The sequence below is a fragment of the Salvia splendens genome, chromosome 1 (assembly GCF_004379255.2).
Source record: "Salvia splendens isolate huo1 chromosome 1, SspV2, whole genome shotgun sequence".
Taxonomy (NCBI): Eukaryota; Viridiplantae; Streptophyta; class Magnoliopsida; order Lamiales; family Lamiaceae; genus Salvia; species Salvia splendens.
Genome location: NC_056032.1, coordinates 8,283,709 through 8,303,446, shown reverse-complemented (window position 1 = coordinate 8,303,446; position 19,738 = coordinate 8,283,709). Strand labels below are relative to the sequence as shown.

Here is a 19,738-nt window from a genome sequence, read left to right as displayed (position 1 = left end):
ATATACAAATTGTTAGTTAGTGTGAATAAAAAATAAATATTTTACATATAAAAATAAATCAAATTTATATTAATTCAAAAAAATGTATGTGGTGGAATAATCGAATACAAATTATTAGTTAGTTTAAACAAAAGTATACTTTAATATCAATAGTTAGGCTACATAATTAAATATATATTTAGTAAATAATAAACTATAATAAATAAATATATTGGAAAAATCGAATCTTACTCCCTTCGTCCCATGTTGTTCGCACTTTTCATTTTAGGCCGTAAATTTGGGATTGATTTTTTAGTGTAATTAAATTAGAATTTTAAGTGTACTGAGACATCACTTAATAAAGAAGCTCTTAACTTAAACTAACATATTAATTGAATGCATTAATTCTAACTTAAACTATAAATAGTGTAAGGAGTTTGTGACGAGCCGAAAAGCAACAGTGCAAGTAACATGAGACCGAGTGAGTATAATATAACGATAGTACTAAGCGTTATAGTAATAATATAGTAACTAGGAAAGTATAGATAAAATTTAGAGGATGATAATTATATGTATGATAATAAATAATTACATTAAAAAATATAAAATAAATGAATTATTAGTTGGTTTAAATAAAAATATTAATATTCTATGTATAACATTGTTTAATGTTCTTATTTTTCCATATGGAGCTTGTGGTGGAGTGGTTAAACTCTTGTTAATTAGAGTGGAGGTCATGAGTTCAAGCCTTTCCAAAAACTATAAACTTTATCAACCAAGGGATCTCTACTTATTTTGTGGAAAAGCAAAATAACAGCATAAAATGATAAAAACCCATTAAATACATGAAATGATTGCATAATTTGAAGGCATGACTTGTTCATTATTAGCTCTAATTTTATTTTATTTTTGGATTTCTTAATTAATTTAAAATTACATGAAGAAAAACAATTTTATGAATTTTGATGTAATATTCTCCTTCAAAACTCAAATACTCTCTTCATATAAATTGAATTGGGCCGATTTAATTAGCTTTAATTAGACCTTTACTCCTAAAAAATGAGGAAATATCATGGAGTTACTGATATAGTGAGGCTTTTATTTTTTAGACTCCAATATTTGTACCAATAAATCCAGCTAAATTTAGAAATAGAAGCCCTACATCTCATATGTTATTTGATTTGTGTACTTTAGACTTTTGGGAACATCTCATATGTAGATAGTGTAATGTTTGGAATATCTATAAAGGCAATTATCAATCAAGTACTCTACTATAATAGTACAAATAATTTATAGTTGGGTGAATACAACTTTAAGGTTGTAAAAGTTTATAAAATCTCAAATAAAATGTAATGACTGCCCTAATTTGTCACTATTTTATCATCCAAGTAGATACAAACAAATTTAATAAATGTAAGAGCAATTGTTGTGTTGTTTTATTGGAGAACCATTTTAAATTCTTTAATTACAAAAACTGATCTCTAATTTGTGCATCTTATAACAGAAAGATTACATCGCTTATCTTCGAACGAAATTTATGAGGAGCAAATAAATGCAGTATTTTGCTGATTGTGTTACAATGATTTATTTCAATATAAATATATACGTAATTATTTAGAAAAAATCTGTATTTGTTGAAATTTTTGTAGTATCCTATTCAATTTTATGTATGTAGACCATATAGAAATTAAACCCTTTATATAAAAACTTGAACATAATAAAAGCTTCCAATAGAAATGTCAAATTATACTACTCTAAATTCCAAAACAAAGCTTCTACCTTCAAGCCTCCAAATTTATTATTATTGAGTCTTAAGCACATCAATATAATTTGAGTCGATTAGTCAGATATATTTATTTTTATTTTTCCAGAAATGGTAGTAATTTTAAAAATTTGATAATGCCTCAAGTTTGACTTTATCAAAAATGTATTGTTTGCACGCAAATATGTAGTAATGTGTTGATATTTTTTTTTCTTTTAACATCCCATGTATTTTGATTCCACTAATTAAATACCTAATTCATTTAATTAAACGAATACATTGATTTAACCTCTTCAAATCTGCAATTAATAACATTCATATAATCTTAAATCTTACTTACAAAGTAGTACATAGGGAGTACTACTTAAATAAATCCCATCAATTCCCCAACAGTGAAACGTTTGAATTCAAAATAGGTTTTTGGACTTAAAAACCACAAACTTTCCCCGAATTCCAGTTTTTCCCATGAATTTCAAATTTGTTTTTAAAACCACCAACTTTCGGTTCAGATGCAATTTCCCACGGCGGGTCAGCGGTGAATCCCGGCTTGTATACGTGTCATATTTAATCCTATTTGGCATATCAAGGGTTAGCTGGATCCTATTTGGCAGAATTATAGTGATATGGAAATTAAATAAATTATAATTACTTAGACTAAATAAATAATAAATAAATAATACTCCATCTGTCCCCTAATAGGAGTCGTTGTTTGACCGGACACGAGTTTTAAGAAATGTAGAGAAAAGTTGGTTGAAAAAGTTAGTGGAATGTGGGACCCACTTTTTTATATTGGTTTTATAATAAAATGTGAGTGGAGTGAGTTAGTGGAATGTGAGGCCTACTACCATTTATGGTAAAAATGAAGAGTGACTCTTAATGGGGGACGACCCAAAATGGAAATTAGCGACTCTTATTCGGGGACGGAGGGAGTAACAACTAAACTAAAGAAAACCCCCCAAACCTAGGGCTTTCTTCGTCTTCCATCACACTTCGTCTTTCTCAAGTACGCGGCTTTTCAAACCCTTTGGGATTTACAGTCACGCTTCGATTGGAGAAGAAGGTGGAAAAGTTGGTCGGGTTTGTACTGGTATCGTCTCGAAGCGGCCAACAATGTCGCATAGGTGCGTTCCTTTTTCCTACATGGTCCTCACTTTTTAAGAGTTAAGAATCGAAATTATTCTCTCTGTTTGGTCTCGGTCCCCACCCACCTTCATTATTTTTCTGTTTCTCTCAGTCCCCCCATGGTGAACATGTGACAAAGTTTGGGTTTTTTTTGTGCATTTGTGAACATGAGACAAAAACATAATTTATTGAGGGTTTTAGTTTCCATTTTTGTCCTTGTTGAAAGTTAGGGTTCGACTTTTGTGTTTGTGAACAGTGCAGGTGCAAAGTTCTTTTTCAAAGTTAGGGTTCGAATTTTTGCAGAATTTATTTAGTGTTATTTTTTCATTTTTGCAGAGATGATTTTAACATACTATTCTATCATGGTGGAAATATGGTGAAAGATGGTACGTTGGAGCTATATATAGGGGGGATACAACTACTGAACATCGCTTTGATGCAGATAAGTTTGGTTATTTTGATTTGGTTGATGAAATTAAGCAGTTGGGAGCAGGGTTACATTTAAGGTGCCAATGACTATGAAAATCGTAGACATAAAGGATGACAAAGATGTTATGCATATGTTGTCTTATCTTGAAATGAGAATATGTGTGTTACATATGTACATTGTTGGTGGAGTTGTTGGTGGAGCACATGAAGTTGAACATAGTGATAGTGCTATGGCAGGCAAGCGGGTTGATGATGGTGAGCATGTGTCTGAGGGAGAATATGAGGGTGGTGATGAGGGTGGTGCTGAGTATGAAAGAGAGAGGCAGATGATGATGGGTGAGGAAGAGATGGATTGTGAAGAAGAGGATGAGTATGAAGATGGGAGCTACTTTCCATCTACTGAAAGGGAAGGTGAAACAGATGATGAATCCAGCTTGGATGGATTCATATCAGATGATGATGAATTCATCAAGGCTAAAGACAAGTTTAAGAAAGAAAAGTTGAGGGTTATAACTGATAATCTATTCAATGGTATTGTTTCTAATGTTGGGGTGACTAATACTACAGATGGATGTGGGGAGTCAGACTTTGTAGATTCAGATGGTGATTTTGTTTCTGATTCAACTGATGAGGAGGATGTCCGAGCAAGGATTAGAGAAAGACATAAGAGGCGTGTGTATAATCCTAAATGTGATCATAAGAAATTGAAAGTTACAGTTGGGATGATATTTGTGGATGGATTCCAAGCTAGGGATGCTTTGACAAACAATGCCATTGAAAATGGTTGGGAAATACGCTTCAAAAGGGTCTGTACGAACCAAGTGGAAGTACTTTCCTTTCAAGATATAAGTTCATTCATTAGGAATTTAGGATGTAAAATTTGAGAAAGCATATATTGTTATCTAATACTTTCTTCACTAATTGGAAAATAGGATGTCATTGGCAGCTTCAAAGCTTTTGAGATCAAACTTGTTGATAGAGTTTCTGTGTCCACAAAGGCAAAAAATTACCTTGAACCTGAACCTGTGAAACAAGATTTTATCAGCACAGATGCTTTGACATTAAAATTTGAGGATGCTGTTATCTTAGAACCAGCATCATCTCTTGCTGCAAAGAAATCGAAGAAGGAAAAGAATCCCAAGCGACTCATACACAACAAGATAAACATAATTCAAACATAACATTAACATCCCAAACTAAGATACCATAAGGCTACAAATTCACCATCATACATTACATAAACATTACCAAACACAAAAGAAAAGATCCTACATAAGCATTACCAACCTACATAATGACAAATATTATCACACACAGCAGGATGATCACTATCTGCAACTTTAGCACCTTTTTCCCTAATTTTCCAATCCTTAATTGAAGGGATTCACACTCTTCTTTCTTCAATTCACACTCTTCAATCTTTGCATTCAATTTCTCTTTGAGAGAAATAGCCTTCAAGTATTGACATCTCCATTTTTCTTTAAAATGGTCTCTTACTGCCCAGGTTCTTTGAAGTTCAATTTGTAGGCTTAACGGAGAAGAAGGTTCAATCCACCGAAAGAATTTACAGTCATCGTTCTACAAAATTAAATCAAACTCCATAAAATTCATGGTGTGTCAGCTTACAGCGGTGAAATGGAGACGTAACAAATACCTTCCAAGAAGGACAACGATAAAATCGTCTTCCGGGATTAGTATCAGTCCTTGACGTCCCAATCTCAGCACAAACTCCATGATTGCATATAACATACTCCCTATTATTCTACTAAGGTTCAAGCTTGATGTTTGTGAAGAAGACGACATCTCAAGCACCTAAGCAGCACCTAAGCTTCCGAACACCCAACACCTAAATTTTCAGTTAAACTCATCGACAAACATCCAAAAACCCTAATTCGAAACCAAAATACCCAAAATAAGTTAAACAAAAGCAAACAACACAAAAATCAGAAAGCAATTATCAACCAAATCGGTCCAATAAACGCTGAATTGAAGAATACACCTACCTGGAGTTGAAATCTCGAAGAAAATGCTCCAAATGAGGCTTAAATCGGGCTTAAATGCTCCAACAAACCATGATACGTGTTTTAAATTAGGGCGTGCATAAAACGACACTGTTGCCCAGTCATTTTTACAGCGTCCACATTGGACAATTTCGTGCCGGAATTTAAGTGGAAATTGGGTATTCGGGTCGAGTTGAGAAATTGCATACGAACCGAAAGTTGGTGGTTTTAAAAACAAATTTAAAAGTTCGTGGGAAAAATCGGAATTCGGAGAAAGTTTGTAGTTTTTAAGGCCAAAAACCCTTCAAAATATTGTTAGAAAATACTCCACATAATCTTATCTATCTTTTCGAGTGTTGTTTGTTATATCACTTTTATTCGTTTCATTTTTTTTCAGTTTGTAGATTAGTAATACAATTTGGTGCCTCCAAGTAACTATTATAAGATAGTTCATCTAGGTTAAATTGTGAGATTATTTTAATTGAAGATGATGGATATAACTAACTATTACTATGTAATTATTTATTTAGGAATAAATTATGAGATTTAAAACCAAACACATTTATAATTACAATATACGGAGATAATTTTATAAATCAAAAAATTCATTAATATAAAGTTATAAACAACTGTAATTACGTAAAAAAAAAGCAAGTGTTGTGCCAAATTCATACTCCTTCCATCCCACAAGAATATACACTCTTTTCATTTTAGTTCGTCTCACAAGAATATGAATTTTCCAATTTTAGAAACTCTTTTCTCTCTAATGAGATATGACTCATTCCCCACTAACAATACTTTAATTACTTTTTCTCTACCTCTCTCTTATTTTACTAATTTTGCATTAAAACTCGTGCTGAATCCAAAGTGCATATTCTTTGGAGACGGGGGGAGTAAGGGCACCCGCAACGCGTCTCGTTGTGGGCTCTATCTCGTCTCGGAGAGACGAGACCGCATCGAGACAGGGTTGCGGGCTCCGTCTCGTCCCGGTCTCGTCCCCATCCCATTCCTTGTCTCGCCGCTGAGGGAAGTCTCGCGAGACAGCTCGCCACGCGCGTTGGCGACGTAGCGAGCTCCGGTTCGTCGGTGACGGCCACTCGCCGGCCCGCGAGTGGGCGTCGTTTTTATCTCAAAAAATGTTTTTTTTTGTTTTTTTTTAAAAAATTCAGGAAAAATTCGAAAATTAAAAAAATCCCAAAAAATATACTAGTCGTTTATAGTCGTTTTTTGCAATTATTTATTTATTTTTATTTTTTTAAGCCCCCAATCACTTCTATAAATATCACATCATTCCCACAAATTAATCCACCATAAAATGCTCTCTATTCTCACTCAAACACTCTACATTCTTCATCTCAAAACATTATTCTTCTCCCAAATTTAATCAATTCATGGATCCATTTGAGAAAATGCGTCGAATAAAAAAATCAAACACCCTGAATTTTCAAGTATCGTTGGAATCCACAGACTAAAAGTTCGTCGGAGCTCTCTCCCAAATTCGAAATAAAATCTTTCACCTCCCCAAGTCTATCGCTGTGATTTTTTGTTGCCTCGAGCTTTGATCCCACGGAATAAGACGTCGCAACTGATGATATCTTCTTCTGCTTCTTTGAGTTTTGTGATTTTGAATTTAGAGAGAGTGAGCGGAAGATTTTAAATTATGTATTTTTTAATTTTTTAGGATTTTATTAATGTGGTTTTTTATTTTTTTAGAATTTTAAGTTGTAATTTTATTTTATTTAATGAAGTGTGTTTTTATTAATTGAATTTGTTGGAAATAAAAATAAAAAATGAAATTGAATGAATAGTTAAGGGATGAGATGGTTAAGAGATGGTTAAGAGATGGAGGGATGCAGATGTTGTCTCTTAGTTAAGATGGGGTGAAAAGTACAGCGAGGCCCATGAATAGTGAAGAGATCAGACAGTTAAGAGATGGATAAGAGACAGCGTTGTTGATGACCTAAGGCCACCCGCAACGTGTCACGCGGGTGGCTGGTAACCCATCACGCCGGGACGAGACAGCGGCGAGACGCGTTGCAACGTCCTGTCTCGTCCCCAGCCCGTCGAGCGTCCTGTCCCACCGAGACAGATGGCGAGCCGTCTCGCCACGTTCCCGCGCGACGTGGCGCGCTCCGGCGCCATGCGTGACCCCCACTTGCCGGCCCGCGAGTGGGCATCGTCACGCTGACGCAATAAATCTTTTTTTTTAATTCGAATTTTAAAAAAATCAAAAATCAAAAAACAATAATATTACCATTTTTTTTACTCTATAAATACTCCTAATTCATCATCATTTCACACACAAATACACATCTATTCTTCCCAAATCATCTTCATTTCCTCTCCAATTTTCATCTAACCTCTTATTACAAAATGTCTGGCGACGGAAACTCTGGTGGTGGCGGCTCCGACGGGTTTGACATCAACGCGTTCGGTGACTGGGGACATGTACAATGTCCTGGGTGGTGGTTCCGGTTCGTCGACGCCGGGCACCCAGGGTTCGTCGACGCCGGGGGGTACCAACCACCCCATTTTGATGTGGATGCATATGCCCGTCTTTCCGCCCCGAGGTATTCGCAGGGATTATCCCAGATTCGAGAGGATTATTCGGTTGAACCCACTCTGGAAGGAGGCCGAGGCGGTGGAAGCTCCAGGGCGGAGGCGGAGGCGGACGAGGAGGAGGATAATCTAGGCCGACATCCGTACAGCCCCAAGGAAACGCTGGTTGTGTAAAACGCCTGGATCAGCGTCTCGTATGATCCCATCGTCGGGAATCAACAATCCCGAAAGCGCTCCTGGGAAAAGGTCATTGAGGCCTACCATGAGATTAAGCCGATAGGGTCCTGTCGCCGCACATTTAAGATGCTTCGCGCTCACTTTGACTGAGTCGACAGAGAGGTCAAAAAATTCTGCGCCATCTACAAGAGTGAAGCGGCTCATTACCAAAGCGGAGCCACGGGAGCCGACATTCTGAGGTCGGCTTTGCGAGTCTACTTCGACGACTCCGGCAAACAATTCAAACATGTCGATGTTTGGGAGGTCGTCAAAGACAAGGAAAGGTGGGCCGGCGGTGTCCGGTCCAGCTCGGGCTCGACCTCGAAGCGCACGAAGCACACGCCGAGTGGCCAATACTCGTCTAGTGAGGGCGGTTCGGGCAGCGCCGCACAAGAATTTTCCTCGCAGGAGGTTGAGGGCACGGCAGACGATGCCGGGGGGTCTTCCCGTGGGCACCGTCGGCCGCAAGGGAGAAATGAGGCGAAGGTGGCTAGAGGGAGGAGGGGCCGAGCCGAATCAAACCAGGCGGGCTCGGGGGCACCCTCGAACTCCCTAAGAGCATCCACATCCGTGCTCTTGCCAACGAGCACGGATGTGGGCCCGGACCCACTTTTTCTGCCTGCTCTTAGGCAAGAGCACAACACCCACATCCGTGTTCTTCCGCAAGGACGAGCACAAGGGTCCCACCATTCCATTATTCAATTTAAATAAAAACATTTCCACAAAATTAAAATACATTAAAAATACCCGGAATAATATTACAAAATACATTAAAAATTAAAAATTACATAATTAAAATCCTAAAAAATAAAAATTATATAATTAAAATCATAAAAAATAAAAATTACATAATTAAACTCCTAATCAATAAAAATACATAATTCAACTCCTAAAATAAAAAAAATCGCTACTCGTGGCCGAATTTCGCCCAAATGTGTTTGATTAGGTCTTCTTGCAGCTAAACGTGGGTTCGAGTATCGCGCATTGTGTGCCTTGTTTCGATCCTCTCACCCACCGTCGTATGCACACCTCGGCGTGGGGGAGACCTCGCGCTTGAGCTTCCGGCTTCATCCTCGTCGTAAAAGCTAGCCGCCTTCGGTCCTTCGTCGGCTATAATCATTTTGTATAAGATAATACACGTGTACATGATGTCGGCGATATTTTTCTCGTACCACAGTCAATGCTGCCAAGCATGCCGGGAAAGCCATGGACTGTTTCGTGAAGACGAAGCAACCGTTGGCAATCATCGGTGGTGGGTGCCCGAAGGAATTCATCACCGAAAGCTGAACGAACGCCCTCGCGACAAAGGATTCCAGTAGACTCACCGACATGCAAATACTCGTCGAAGAGATCGGTCGTTTGCCCAGTAGTGAGTTGTCGGATGGCACACGTAGACTTCTGCAACGCCGAGAGACTTTGCCGACCGGCTGCATCTGGACCTGTTTGGAAGTATTCAACACAGGCGGACAATATGTTGACAATACGCATAAACAAGCGCTTTGACATGCGAAAATGGGCCCTAAAGTAATCTTCCGGAAACCGCGGTTGGTCGGAAAAATAGTCGGCAAGGAGCCTTTCGTGGGCTCCCTCCCGGTCATGATGAATGTAGCGGCGAGTTGATATAGTTGGTTAAGGAGGAGGGGCGGGGGTATTTGTTGCGACATATGCTTCATAAGCTGCAGGATGTTGTTCGTAGTATTCTTGTTCTTCGCGCTCCGCTTCCGTAATGAGATGAGTGAAATCCATTTGAGGTTTTGAGTGAGAGATGAAGGTGTAGATAAGTTGGATGAAAAATATGTATGAGAGATGATTTGATGTGAAAAATGGATGATGAATGTGTTTATTTATAGATGATTTTGGGGGGGAAAAATTTAAAAAAATACAGAAAAACGGGCAAAAAAGGGCCATTTTTTTGGGATTGTGAAAAAATATTTTTTTGGTATTATTTTCAATTTTTTTAAAAAAATAAAATAAATGATTTTCCAACGGATATGCTGTTGGCCAATCAAAACGCGCCCCGTCGCCTGCTCGCTGGCATGGACGTGCTCGATGCATCGAGCAGCGCCGTGCCAGCGGCACGAACGCAGCGGCAGACAGCGTCTCCATGCCGCTGGTACGGATGGACGGACGCATCCCTGCTCGTCGATGTGGATGCTCTAATGTCCATGTACATGACCGCCACAATGGCGGACACTTCCCGCATGACACCTCCTCAGTACCAAGCATATCTTGCCGGAATTGAGTTTATGGCATGACAACTTGGTATTCCGCCTCCAGGTGGCTTCAGTGCACCTCCACCGCCTTCGGGGGATGATTCGCCGGCGGAGTAAGTAGTTTTTTTTTTTTATTTTCTATAAAATTGTATTTTAAATTATGTAATTTTTATTTTTTTAGGATTTTAATTATGTGTTCTTTTTTATTTTTTGAATTTTAAGTTTTATTTTTATTTTATATTGTAATTTTATTTTATTTAATGAAGTGTGTTTTTATTAATTGAATTTGTTAGAAATAAAAAAAAATGAAACTGAATAAATAATAATTTAAGAGACGGTTAAGGGATGGATAAGAGATGGAGGGTTGCAGATTCCGTTTCTTAGTTAAGAGATGGAGTAAAAAAAGTACAGTTGTACTAGAATAGTAATTTAAGAGACGGTTAAGGCACGGATAAGAAATATAGACCGCCTAATTCCTAAAACGTGAAAATTACTAAATTTTTTAATTTAAAAAAAATACACTTCGCTGACACTGACACAGTGCACCTCAAGATTCCATCGAAATTCTCCATTTTCGAGCTCCATCACCGCCCTCTCTCTCTCTTTCCCCCTCCCTCACACACTTTATATACACATATATACACATACATGATTCAGCAAAAATATGTCTCACCCCATTTTCTCAGGCTCGCAAACGCAGTAAACAAAAACACAGAATTACAGAGCCATGACGAAGAGCAAAACCAGTGTAAAGATTCCGGCAAGATGGATTCCCATCTTCTCCATTTCCTTCTTCCTCCTCGGAATCAGCTTCACAAACAAGTATGTTCATTTATTGCAAATATTCCATCTTTCTTGAATTCTTGACTTTGTTAAATTATACCCCACTTCAAAATTCAATCTAGATTCTGGGTTCCATTGGAATCCAACAACCAGTTAATAACTCAAAAAAGAAGAGACCAAGAACTGCAGATCGTGTCCGAGGACTGCAATGCTAGAAAAAAGGTCCAATCTTTACCGATTGATGCTTAAAAGTAAAACTTTCTATTTTAGCATCTGATTCTTGTTTCAATAGAAAGGAGGATATCAGGGCATGAATGTCATGAATGAGGTGTACAAAACCCATGAAGCAGTTTTGTGAGTCTCAAAATTCCTTAAATTATAGTATTCCATTTTTTCAATTTTTTTTGTATATTGTGCTTCTTGAAATGCTATGCTTTGAGATTAATTGTTTTATGGAATATAATTGGGGATTCAATTTAGGTCATTGGACAAGTCGATTTCAATGCTACAGATGGAATTGTCTGCATCAAGGAGAGGTGAGGGGAGGGGAGCTACTGAAGGGAGGAAGAAGGCATTTGTGGTGATTGGTATAAACACAGCCTTTAGTAGTCGAAAGAGGCGTGATTCTGTCAGAGAGACTTGGATGCCTCAAGGTTTATTGCAGTTTTTTAGTAGACTTTTGCTCTCTGTGTTTATGTGGTTGATGATTTGTGTGGTGTGGGTTGATCAGGCGATAAGCATCGCAAATTGGAGCAAGAGAAGGGGATTGTTGTGAGGTTCATGATCGGACATAGGTAGAGTTCGTGTTTTGACTCTGTTGTGTTTGTTTGCATAATAGTTTTTGCGCAATGTATGTAGTAGTAGAAGCATTAGGCCTCCCTTTCACAATCCTACATTGATTTCTTGAGATGTCGATGATTTGTAATATATGATGCTAGTTAACACTAAATGCTAAAACGAGCATCCACTTTCTGCGTTGATGCATTGCAGTAAGGATTTAGTCGTCTTCTGTTTCGTTTCCATTTATAATACTTTGATTTTGATGGCCTTACTGTGCTTCTATACATTTTGGCTGATGCAGTTTTGAGGCCTTTTCATATTATTGAAGCGTAACATATATAACTTGTTATATTTATTGAACTTTAAACTTATAATACATGCATTTTGGTTGATGTAGTGCCACGTCGAACAGTATACTGGATAGAGCTCTCGACTCTGAAGAATCTCAACACAGGGACTTTCTCCGGCTGGTAGAAGTCTAGCAACCCTTGTGTTTTTTTGGTAGAAAATTTTTCGGAGATATATAATTGCAACGATGTTAATCTTTCAGGATCATGTTGAAGGTTATCACGAGCTCTCAGCCAAAACAAAGACATTCTTCGCCACTGCTGTTGCAAAGTGGGATGCTGATTTTTATGTCAAGGTTGATGACGACATCCATGTTAATTTAGGTATGAATAATTCGTGTGTTTGCCTTTTTAGAGATATAATCACGATAGAAAGGAATTCATCGATGGTGTTGCACCTCAGGTACATTAGCTGCGACTCTTGCTCACCATCGCTCCAAACCAAGAGCTTACATCGGCTGCATGAAGTCGGGACCAGTTCTAGCACAAAAGTAACGATTTCACTTTTTGTTTCTTGATTGATTATGTGCTTTTCTCAAGTTGATTCCTAATATTTGATGTTTTTGTAGAAATGTTAAGTACCACGAGCCGGAGTACTGGAAATTCGGAGAGGAAGGGAATAAATATTTCCGGCATGCAACGGGGCAGATCTATGCTATTTCAAAGGATTTAGCCACCTACATTTCCATCAACCAGTAAGATTTCTAGCTCTTGGTAAAGACATGCTAATTGCACACCATTTCCCCTTCCAATACTATTGTTAATAAACAAAAACTTGAGCAAATTTATTTATGGAATGATGAAGGTTTCTTGACAAATGAATTATGTGTATTAGTTGGTCCAAAACCACCCTTTTCTTTGGTGTATGCAAATGCATCAATCATGGCTTAATTGTTGTGACTTAAATACTTAGGCACATTTTGCACAAGTACGCGAACGAAGATGTGTCCCTCGGTGCTTGGTTCATCGGTCTTGAAGTCAAGCACATTGATGAGCGCAGCATGTGCTGTGGTACTCCGCCAGGTACCACTTTCCATATTAGCTCATTACTAACCGTCGTCCCTTCGAAGCTTCATACTCTTTTCCTAAAAACTGGGCTGGGGTTGGCCGGAAAATTTATCAAACTGGATCAATGAACTTAGGTTACCATCAATGGAGTTGTGCAACCAAACTTGAAATGCTTAATCCATTTCATTGATTGCAGATTGCGAGTGGAAGGCACAGGCAGGCAATTTGTGCGCTGCCTCGTTCGACTGGAGCTGCAGCGGGATCTGCAAATCAGTCGAGAAGTTGAAGGCGGTACACGAGCAATGTGGAGAGGGAGAGGAGGCTCTCTGGAATGCTCTTTTTTAAGCAACATGCCTACAAGTATACAGTAATACAGCGACATAAAAGCATATGAAATTATGAAAGCAGGATTGAGATTGATCAGAGATTATTAATGCTTATTAGTTGGAATCATTTGGCTGCTGTTAATATGATTAAGAAGAGAGAGATGTAACACTTATAGGCTTGTGGGTTTTTTTTCTGTTCTTTTTACATTTATAGGTTAGTATTTTTATATTTATTTTTTTGATAAAAGTGATTTATAGAATGTAGTTTTGGTAATTGGTTGTTATGAAATATGGCTAATGATTTGATGGTACAAGCTAACCATGTTTGATTGAATTGGATATTTATGATTATGATAATTATGAATCGGATTAGCAGTCCAATTTTAGTTTAAGAGACCACATTCAGACCTAATTGTAAAAAAAATTATTGCAAGACATATTCAAAATAAAAAATGCAGTGGGGCCCGAGCTTGACCCATTGTCCGGCCCGAAAATAAATTCGTTAGCAAATAAAGTGAGAGCAGGCCCGGCCCACAATTTCCAGGTGATTAGTTTTCATTATTGATTCGTTGACTCAGAAGTACCCAACTTTGATTAATCGCAGCCGTCGATCCGTTCGATCGGCGATGGAGAATTCCGACGTGTTCGGCTCATCGACCTCGCCGCTTACGTGGCACGATTTCCTCGAGCGCATGCGCCATCCCTCCGCCGCCGAATTTGTCAAAGCCATCAAAAGGTGTTGTCACACACACACACACACTGATTGATTGTTGAATTTGAGGAACTTCGAATTTAGGGGAATGGCGTTTCTTTCGTGTTAATTGCTGTTAGCTGGATCTTTAGTTTGTGCATATTCGGTGATGAACACAATTTATGATGAGTGTGTTCTGTTTCAGTAATTTTGTTTTAATTTAGTGCAAGTTAGTTGAGTTCTTATATTGCAAGTTGGATTTTGTATCTGTTTCAGTTTTAATTTTCAGTCAGATTTGAGTTATTGATTGTTTGCAGCTTAATGGAAACTGTAACTGATTTTTAATCTCAGCTTGGATTTTATTGCCTTCTCATTCTTGTATTTGGATTTTGTTGTGCTTCAGTTTGCTGCCTCATATTTATTGCTCTAAAATTGTTTATTCTGTATATTGCCTTTGTTTTTTGCACTTTTGAGTTCTTTATGTAAAATCAACTTATTGGATTTCTTAAGTGAAGACCATATCTTATGTTTACATTAAGCTGATACTGATTTGTATTATATTCATCTGAGGCTTTGATGTTTAGATGTGTAATTTAGTTGCTAGTTTATCTCCATAGAAAATGCAATAGCTGAATTAGTAATTGTCCTTTCTCTTCAAAATTATTTAACTGTTTGGGTATATAAACAAGCATAAATAAAAGAAACTAGAAGAGGTCTATTAAATGATCTCGAGGATCTGATTTTCAATTATTTTGCTGTCAATGACTGCAGTTTTATAGTCTCGTTTTTGAACAACTCCCCAGATGAGGAGAGAGACAGTGTAGCTGTGCAGGATTTCCTTGGCAATATGGAAGTAGCCTTCAGGGCTCACTCCCTTTGGGCTGGATCTTCAGAGGAGGAGTTGGAGAGTGCAGGTGAAGTGAGTATTGTTTGTGACAATGATACTCAATTCATATTTATTAGGTTGCTCGTCACATAGGAATTTCTGTGATTGTGATGATTGTTTCAAGATTTGTTTGTTGTTTGATTTTGTGAGGCTGGTGCCACCCGGCAAGTTAGGGTTGTAACATATTCTGCAGTTAGCTCTGTTCCTTAACCTTACATACATGAGTTAGTTTCCATGTTGAAGTAATCACATGTACAAGTTAGTATTGAGAGTATTGTTTCTCGACTGGTGGAAAATATTTTTTTGTACACCTTTTTTCTTCTTTCATCATATCACCTAAATTTTATATTGTTTCTTACATTATTTATTTGATTCAGAAAAATGAGAAATTTCAGTGAACTGCTTTAGACATACAGTTTTTAAAAATCTTTTTAATTTTTTTTGTTACCATTCTTTCTTCAGAAACTTTTTGTTTATATGCATGTGTAATTTTATCGGATAGCTGTTCTAAATAGAATCGACTTGCTTGTTTATACCTCTTCTAGACTTTTCAGATGCTATCACTCGACAGAACAGGATCTTAATCTTCGTAAATTGTTTTTTTTTATTGCAGGGGCTGGAGAAGTATGTTATGACAAAGCTATTCACTCGCGTGTTTGCTTCAATTCCAGAAGATGTAAAAGCAGACGAGAAGCTTCATGAGAAGATGGCTTTGGTTCAACAATTTATTCGGCCAGAACATCTGGATATCAAGCCAACATTTCAGAATGAAACTTCTTGGCTGGTGAGTGAATCGACAAATTCTTTCTCTTATGTGTACTATTTGTGTGTTAGTACTTACGCATGCTTCGTAAGCGCATTTCTTGTATAGCAACCATAAATTGAGTTTATTTACATTACTTAGTTATCAATTAAAAATTCTAGTGTGCTCTTGGGATTGACTGCTGAATGTCCATAAAATTAGCTGAAACAGAATGGAGGAGAATAACTTGGCGTCGATGAACTAGTGATTACTGAATCTGTATACCCACCATGACACTGATAGTGATTACTGGGATGATATATGTAGAAAATTTTTCTTTTTATTAGGGGCTTTTACATTTTATCTCTCAGCAACAATCTGCAATATGTGATTTTTTGGTTGACAATTGAAACCAGAATGTTGAACATGGTGCTCTGAACTGTTAGACTTTCTTTTATATATCTAACTTCTCTACCAGATTTGGTTTATTTTGTTTTTCCCTTCATTAATATCATGTCATAATTAATTTACCTGAATTGGTTATTAGTCAATCATTGGAATAAATGATTCTTCATGTTGATCCATTTACACCTTATGAACAGATTGATGAACGACCAAAGTCGTTGAGAGCTTGCAAGAGATTGTACCCTTGTCTGCTTCTGTCAACAAAATGATCGTGTAATAGCTATTAAAAATACTTTGTGGGGGAATTAAAGTCTCATGTGATAGAAAAAGAGTTTTATGTATCTCCTTGCTTTTAACTTGAGATTCTGTGATGTACAACAGTTTAACTAGAATGACGAACCTTACTCATTTATATTCTTCACGAAAAGTCTGAATCCAGTTATTATACTATTCTGGCAGCTTGCCCAGAAAGAGCTGCAAAAGATTAACATGTACAAGGCTCCGAGGGACAAGCTTGTTTGCATTCTAAACTGCTGCAAAGTTATCAGCAACCTCTTGGTCAATGCCTCCCTTGCATCTAAAGGAGATCATCCAGGAGCTGATGAGTTTCTCCCAGTTCTCATTTATGTCACCATCAAGGTAATATTTGTTTCTATACCCTTTCATTTTTCGTTCTTTAAGATTGCTGTCTGGTTGATGGTGATTGCTAAAAATCAATCAACTTCTTCAATCCGTGTGACATAGGAAAAAGTAATGTGAAAACTACTAACATCATGCCATTATTGTTAAAACATTTTATTTAAGGCACAGGAAATCCTCATTTTCTCTAGCTACTTGGATTCTCAGACACTATTCTATTTTATTTTAACTTTAGATGCGGAACTTTATGTTTCTGATAGAGTGAATTTTAGGGTTGCTTCGCTTGCACATTTTAACTAGACAATGGCCTGACCTTATGCTTTAAAGATATATTAATGGTGTCTTTCAGTAGATGCATAAATTGCATATGAACTGTCTTCCCTATCAATTGAGTAATGACTTTCTTCTTGCTCAGGCAAACCCACCTCAATTACACTCCAACTTATCATACATACAACGGTTCAGACGACAAACGCGCTTGGTAGCAGAATCAGCTTACTTCTTCACAAACATGCTTTCTGTGGAGTCTTTTATCATGAACATGGATGCTAAAGCTCTTTCAATGGACGAATCTGAATTCGAAAACAACATGGAATCAGCAAAACAGCTGCTGTTTGGCCTCTCTGAGAACTCAGATGCACAGAGTCAAGCAGATCAGAATTTTGAATCTCTTCAGAAGGAAGAATCCATGGAACCAAAACCTCTTTTGAGTTCTAGGCGACATCAAGGTCCTGCTAATACTATACGGGATCATGTCGAGTCATCCAAAACCAAATCAAGGATCGACGAGCAAGATGGAAGTGATACATCATCGTTGCTGAATAAGATCCCATCAATCTCAGACCTCGAAAATAGAGGAGCTGGCATGCTGTTGAAGGAAGACGAGGTAAGCCGTGTCTTTCAAGATTTCCCTTTCTTGTATTCCCAGGCTGCTGATTTTACAGTTGGTGATGTCGAAGATCTGCTAGGCAACTATAAGCAACTAGTATTCAAGTATGTTAGCCTTGCTAAAGGATTAGGTGTAACCAATCCATCTCCTAGTCCTTCATTACCAAATTCCCAACACCATAACTTAGAGCAGCCTGAAGCTGCAAAGGAACCAGAAAACATATCAGACCATGCAATTGATAATACCAAAAATGACCCTCCTAGTGTAGCCAGTGAGTCGCCCAAATCATCGGATGTTGGGCTGGATAATACCGAGCCGAAGATGCTGGAAGAAACAGCTCCTACACCTCAAGCCGAGGAAGGAAATGAAAATCAGAATCCTCAATGATGACAATTTTGCAGGTCTGATCAATTATGTATTCTGCAGTTGGTTCCAACTTTTGTTCAAAGGAGCTACTCTTCTTCCAGTTTTTTTTTATTATCTTTTTTGCATAAATTAAGATATGCTATGGCTTTGATTATTTGTACAATTTGTTTAGAACTTGCTTGTACTTACAAGAATATGGACCATTGTTATAAAAGAATCACAGTCTATGGTGAGAGTATGCCTCTATTTAACTGTGCTGTTGAAAATTAAAAACAAAATGGATAGTTTTCACATCTTATTTTCAAACTTCATGGATAATCTTATTTCATTTGCTGAGGTTTAAAGTGAGAAAAAGAAAATTAGAGGAATATTTTTCCCTGTCACTGTTCCTATAAATAATTAATAATCTGCTTCATGTTTGTTTGTCTTGTTGTTGATTGGATAATAGTTAGATCATGATAAATAAATGGAAAAAGAAAACATCTTCCCTGTTTATTAGTCTAAGAGAGTAAGAAAGAACAATACGTAGAGTTGAATAAGTTAAGCAGAGACAACTAGCAAACACAGCTTTTTCTACAATCTGGACATGAGCTTTATTTCATCTTCCAGCTACCAGATAAGCTGAATATTTTTTTCTCAACCACTGCAACAATTTTTTGCAATTATTATTTTGTTGGCTTTTTATAATTTCAAAAGTTTAGATTATATATATGGTGTGTGCATGGATGCAGTGCATGTTCCAAGGAAATAATATGATGTTCTTTTAAATTATTCCAAGAACAAAATCTGGCAGAATATCATATGTTAGTGCATTTTGTTCTTTTAATCATTCATTATTTTTCTTCTATTTTAGTAACCATGTGCACGAGCACCATTCTACTATTTATATTAATGTCACATATATTTGAGATTTAATGCTCTCCATAAAAAGGGTTCAAACAAGAATCTTTAATTTTTTTATTTATGAGAATAGATTGAAAAACTGTGGTTCTCATGAGTTCAACAATTAAATCAAATTTTTAGGATCGTCAACTGCAACATTAGTTTAATATTGTCCGTTTGGGTCGTGCCCCACGGATTTGTTTTTGGATCACTCCCAAAATGCATCAAACTAACTGGGACCGGACATGAATTATATACACCTTCCAACTTCTCTCACTCATCCGATGTGGGATGGGTTTGTACCAACAAACCTCCCCTCAAACAGAGACCACATCAGAAACACAGTCGACACGAACATGAGTAGTTCCAGCCCTGGCCCCTGGGTCATCCAGGGCCCGACTCCAAGGGCGGATCTACATGTAAGGTTGGTGGGGCATTTGCCCCTCCTCAAAAGTTTATAACAATGTTATTTTTCTCCAAATTTGAAAATTTATTTTATGTTCTCCTTTGAATGCCCCTTCTCATTACTACAAAATATGTTTAGAAATATATTTTTTCCCCTCCTTAAGTCAAATCCTGGCTCCGCCCCTGCCCGACTCTAACCCGAGTCTTTCAAGGTCCGACCATAACCGAGGCTCATCCAGGCCCGACTCAAAGCAACCTGGGTTCTGATACTACTTGTTAGGATCGTCGATGGCAACAAATACTAAAAAC

General features: G+C 37.4%; 2 protein-coding genes across 5 annotated transcripts; both read left to right on the top strand.

The window, feature by feature from the left end:
* The first annotated feature begins 10,813 nt into the window (after window positions 1-10,813).
* LOC121811448 (beta-1,3-galactosyltransferase 7-like) lies at window positions 10,814-13,835 on the top strand. Of its 3 annotated transcripts, none has more exons than XM_042212315.1 (11): window positions 10,814-11,102; window positions 11,186-11,285; window positions 11,371-11,417; window positions 11,544-11,716; window positions 11,794-11,857; window positions 12,241-12,313; window positions 12,394-12,514; window positions 12,594-12,681; window positions 12,760-12,885; window positions 13,104-13,213; window positions 13,395-13,835. In XM_042212315.1, the coding sequence occupies exons 1-11, from the start codon at window positions 11,008-11,010 to the stop codon at window positions 13,541-13,543; spliced, it is 1,146 nt and encodes a 381-aa protein (XP_042068249.1). In that variant the 5' UTR covers window positions 10,814-11,007; the 3' UTR covers window positions 13,544-13,835. The 3 variants fall into 3 exon arrangements, with proteins under 3 accessions (XP_042068249.1, XP_042068242.1, XP_042068255.1); XM_042212308.1 differs by having other exon boundaries at window positions 11,356-11,417; XM_042212321.1 differs by lacking the exons at window positions 11,186-11,285; window positions 11,371-11,417.
* A 232-nt stretch (window positions 13,836-14,067) lies between these two features.
* On the top strand, window positions 14,068-18,380 carry LOC121811433 (vacuolar protein sorting-associated protein 9A-like). 2 transcript variants are annotated; one of them, XM_042212291.1, is made up of 5 exons: window positions 14,068-14,260; window positions 14,987-15,134; window positions 15,715-15,885; window positions 16,708-16,887; window positions 17,303-18,380. In XM_042212291.1, the coding sequence occupies exons 1-5, from the start codon at window positions 14,151-14,153 to the stop codon at window positions 18,161-18,163; spliced, it is 1,470 nt and encodes a 489-aa protein (XP_042068225.1). In that variant the 5' UTR covers window positions 14,068-14,150; the 3' UTR covers window positions 18,164-18,380. The 2 variants fall into 2 exon arrangements, with proteins under 2 accessions (XP_042068225.1, XP_042068232.1); XM_042212298.1 differs by lacking the exon at window positions 14,068-14,260 and having other exon boundaries at window positions 14,998-15,129.
* Window positions 18,381-19,738: the final 1,358 nt, after the last annotated feature.

What these genes read in the sequence shown, in the direction of transcription:
- LOC121811448 (XM_042212308.1), top strand. Translation starts at nt 11,008, where the DNA reads ATGACGAAGAGCAAAACCAGTGTAAAGATTCCGGCAAGATGGATTCCC. An exon ending in GGAATCAGCTTCACAAACAA is followed by an intron (nt 11,103 to 11,185) that starts GTATGTTCATTT and finishes AATTCAATCTAG; the next exon opens with ATTCTGGGTTCCATTGGAAT. An exon ending in CGACATCCATGTTAATTTAG is followed by an intron (nt 12,515 to 12,593) that starts GTATGAATAATT and finishes GTTGCACCTCAG; the next exon opens with GTACATTAGCTGCGACTCTT.
- LOC121811433 (XM_042212291.1), top strand. Translation starts at nt 14,151, where the DNA reads ATGGAGAATTCCGACGTGTTCGGCTCATCGACCTCGCCGCTTACGTGG. An exon ending in TTTGTCAAAGCCATCAAAAG is followed by an intron (nt 14,261 to 14,986) that starts GTGTTGTCACAC and finishes CAATGACTGCAG; the next exon opens with TTTTATAGTCTCGTTTTTGA. An exon ending in TCATTTATGTCACCATCAAG is followed by an intron (nt 16,888 to 17,302) that starts GTAATATTTGTT and finishes CTTCTTGCTCAG; the next exon opens with GCAAACCCACCTCAATTACA.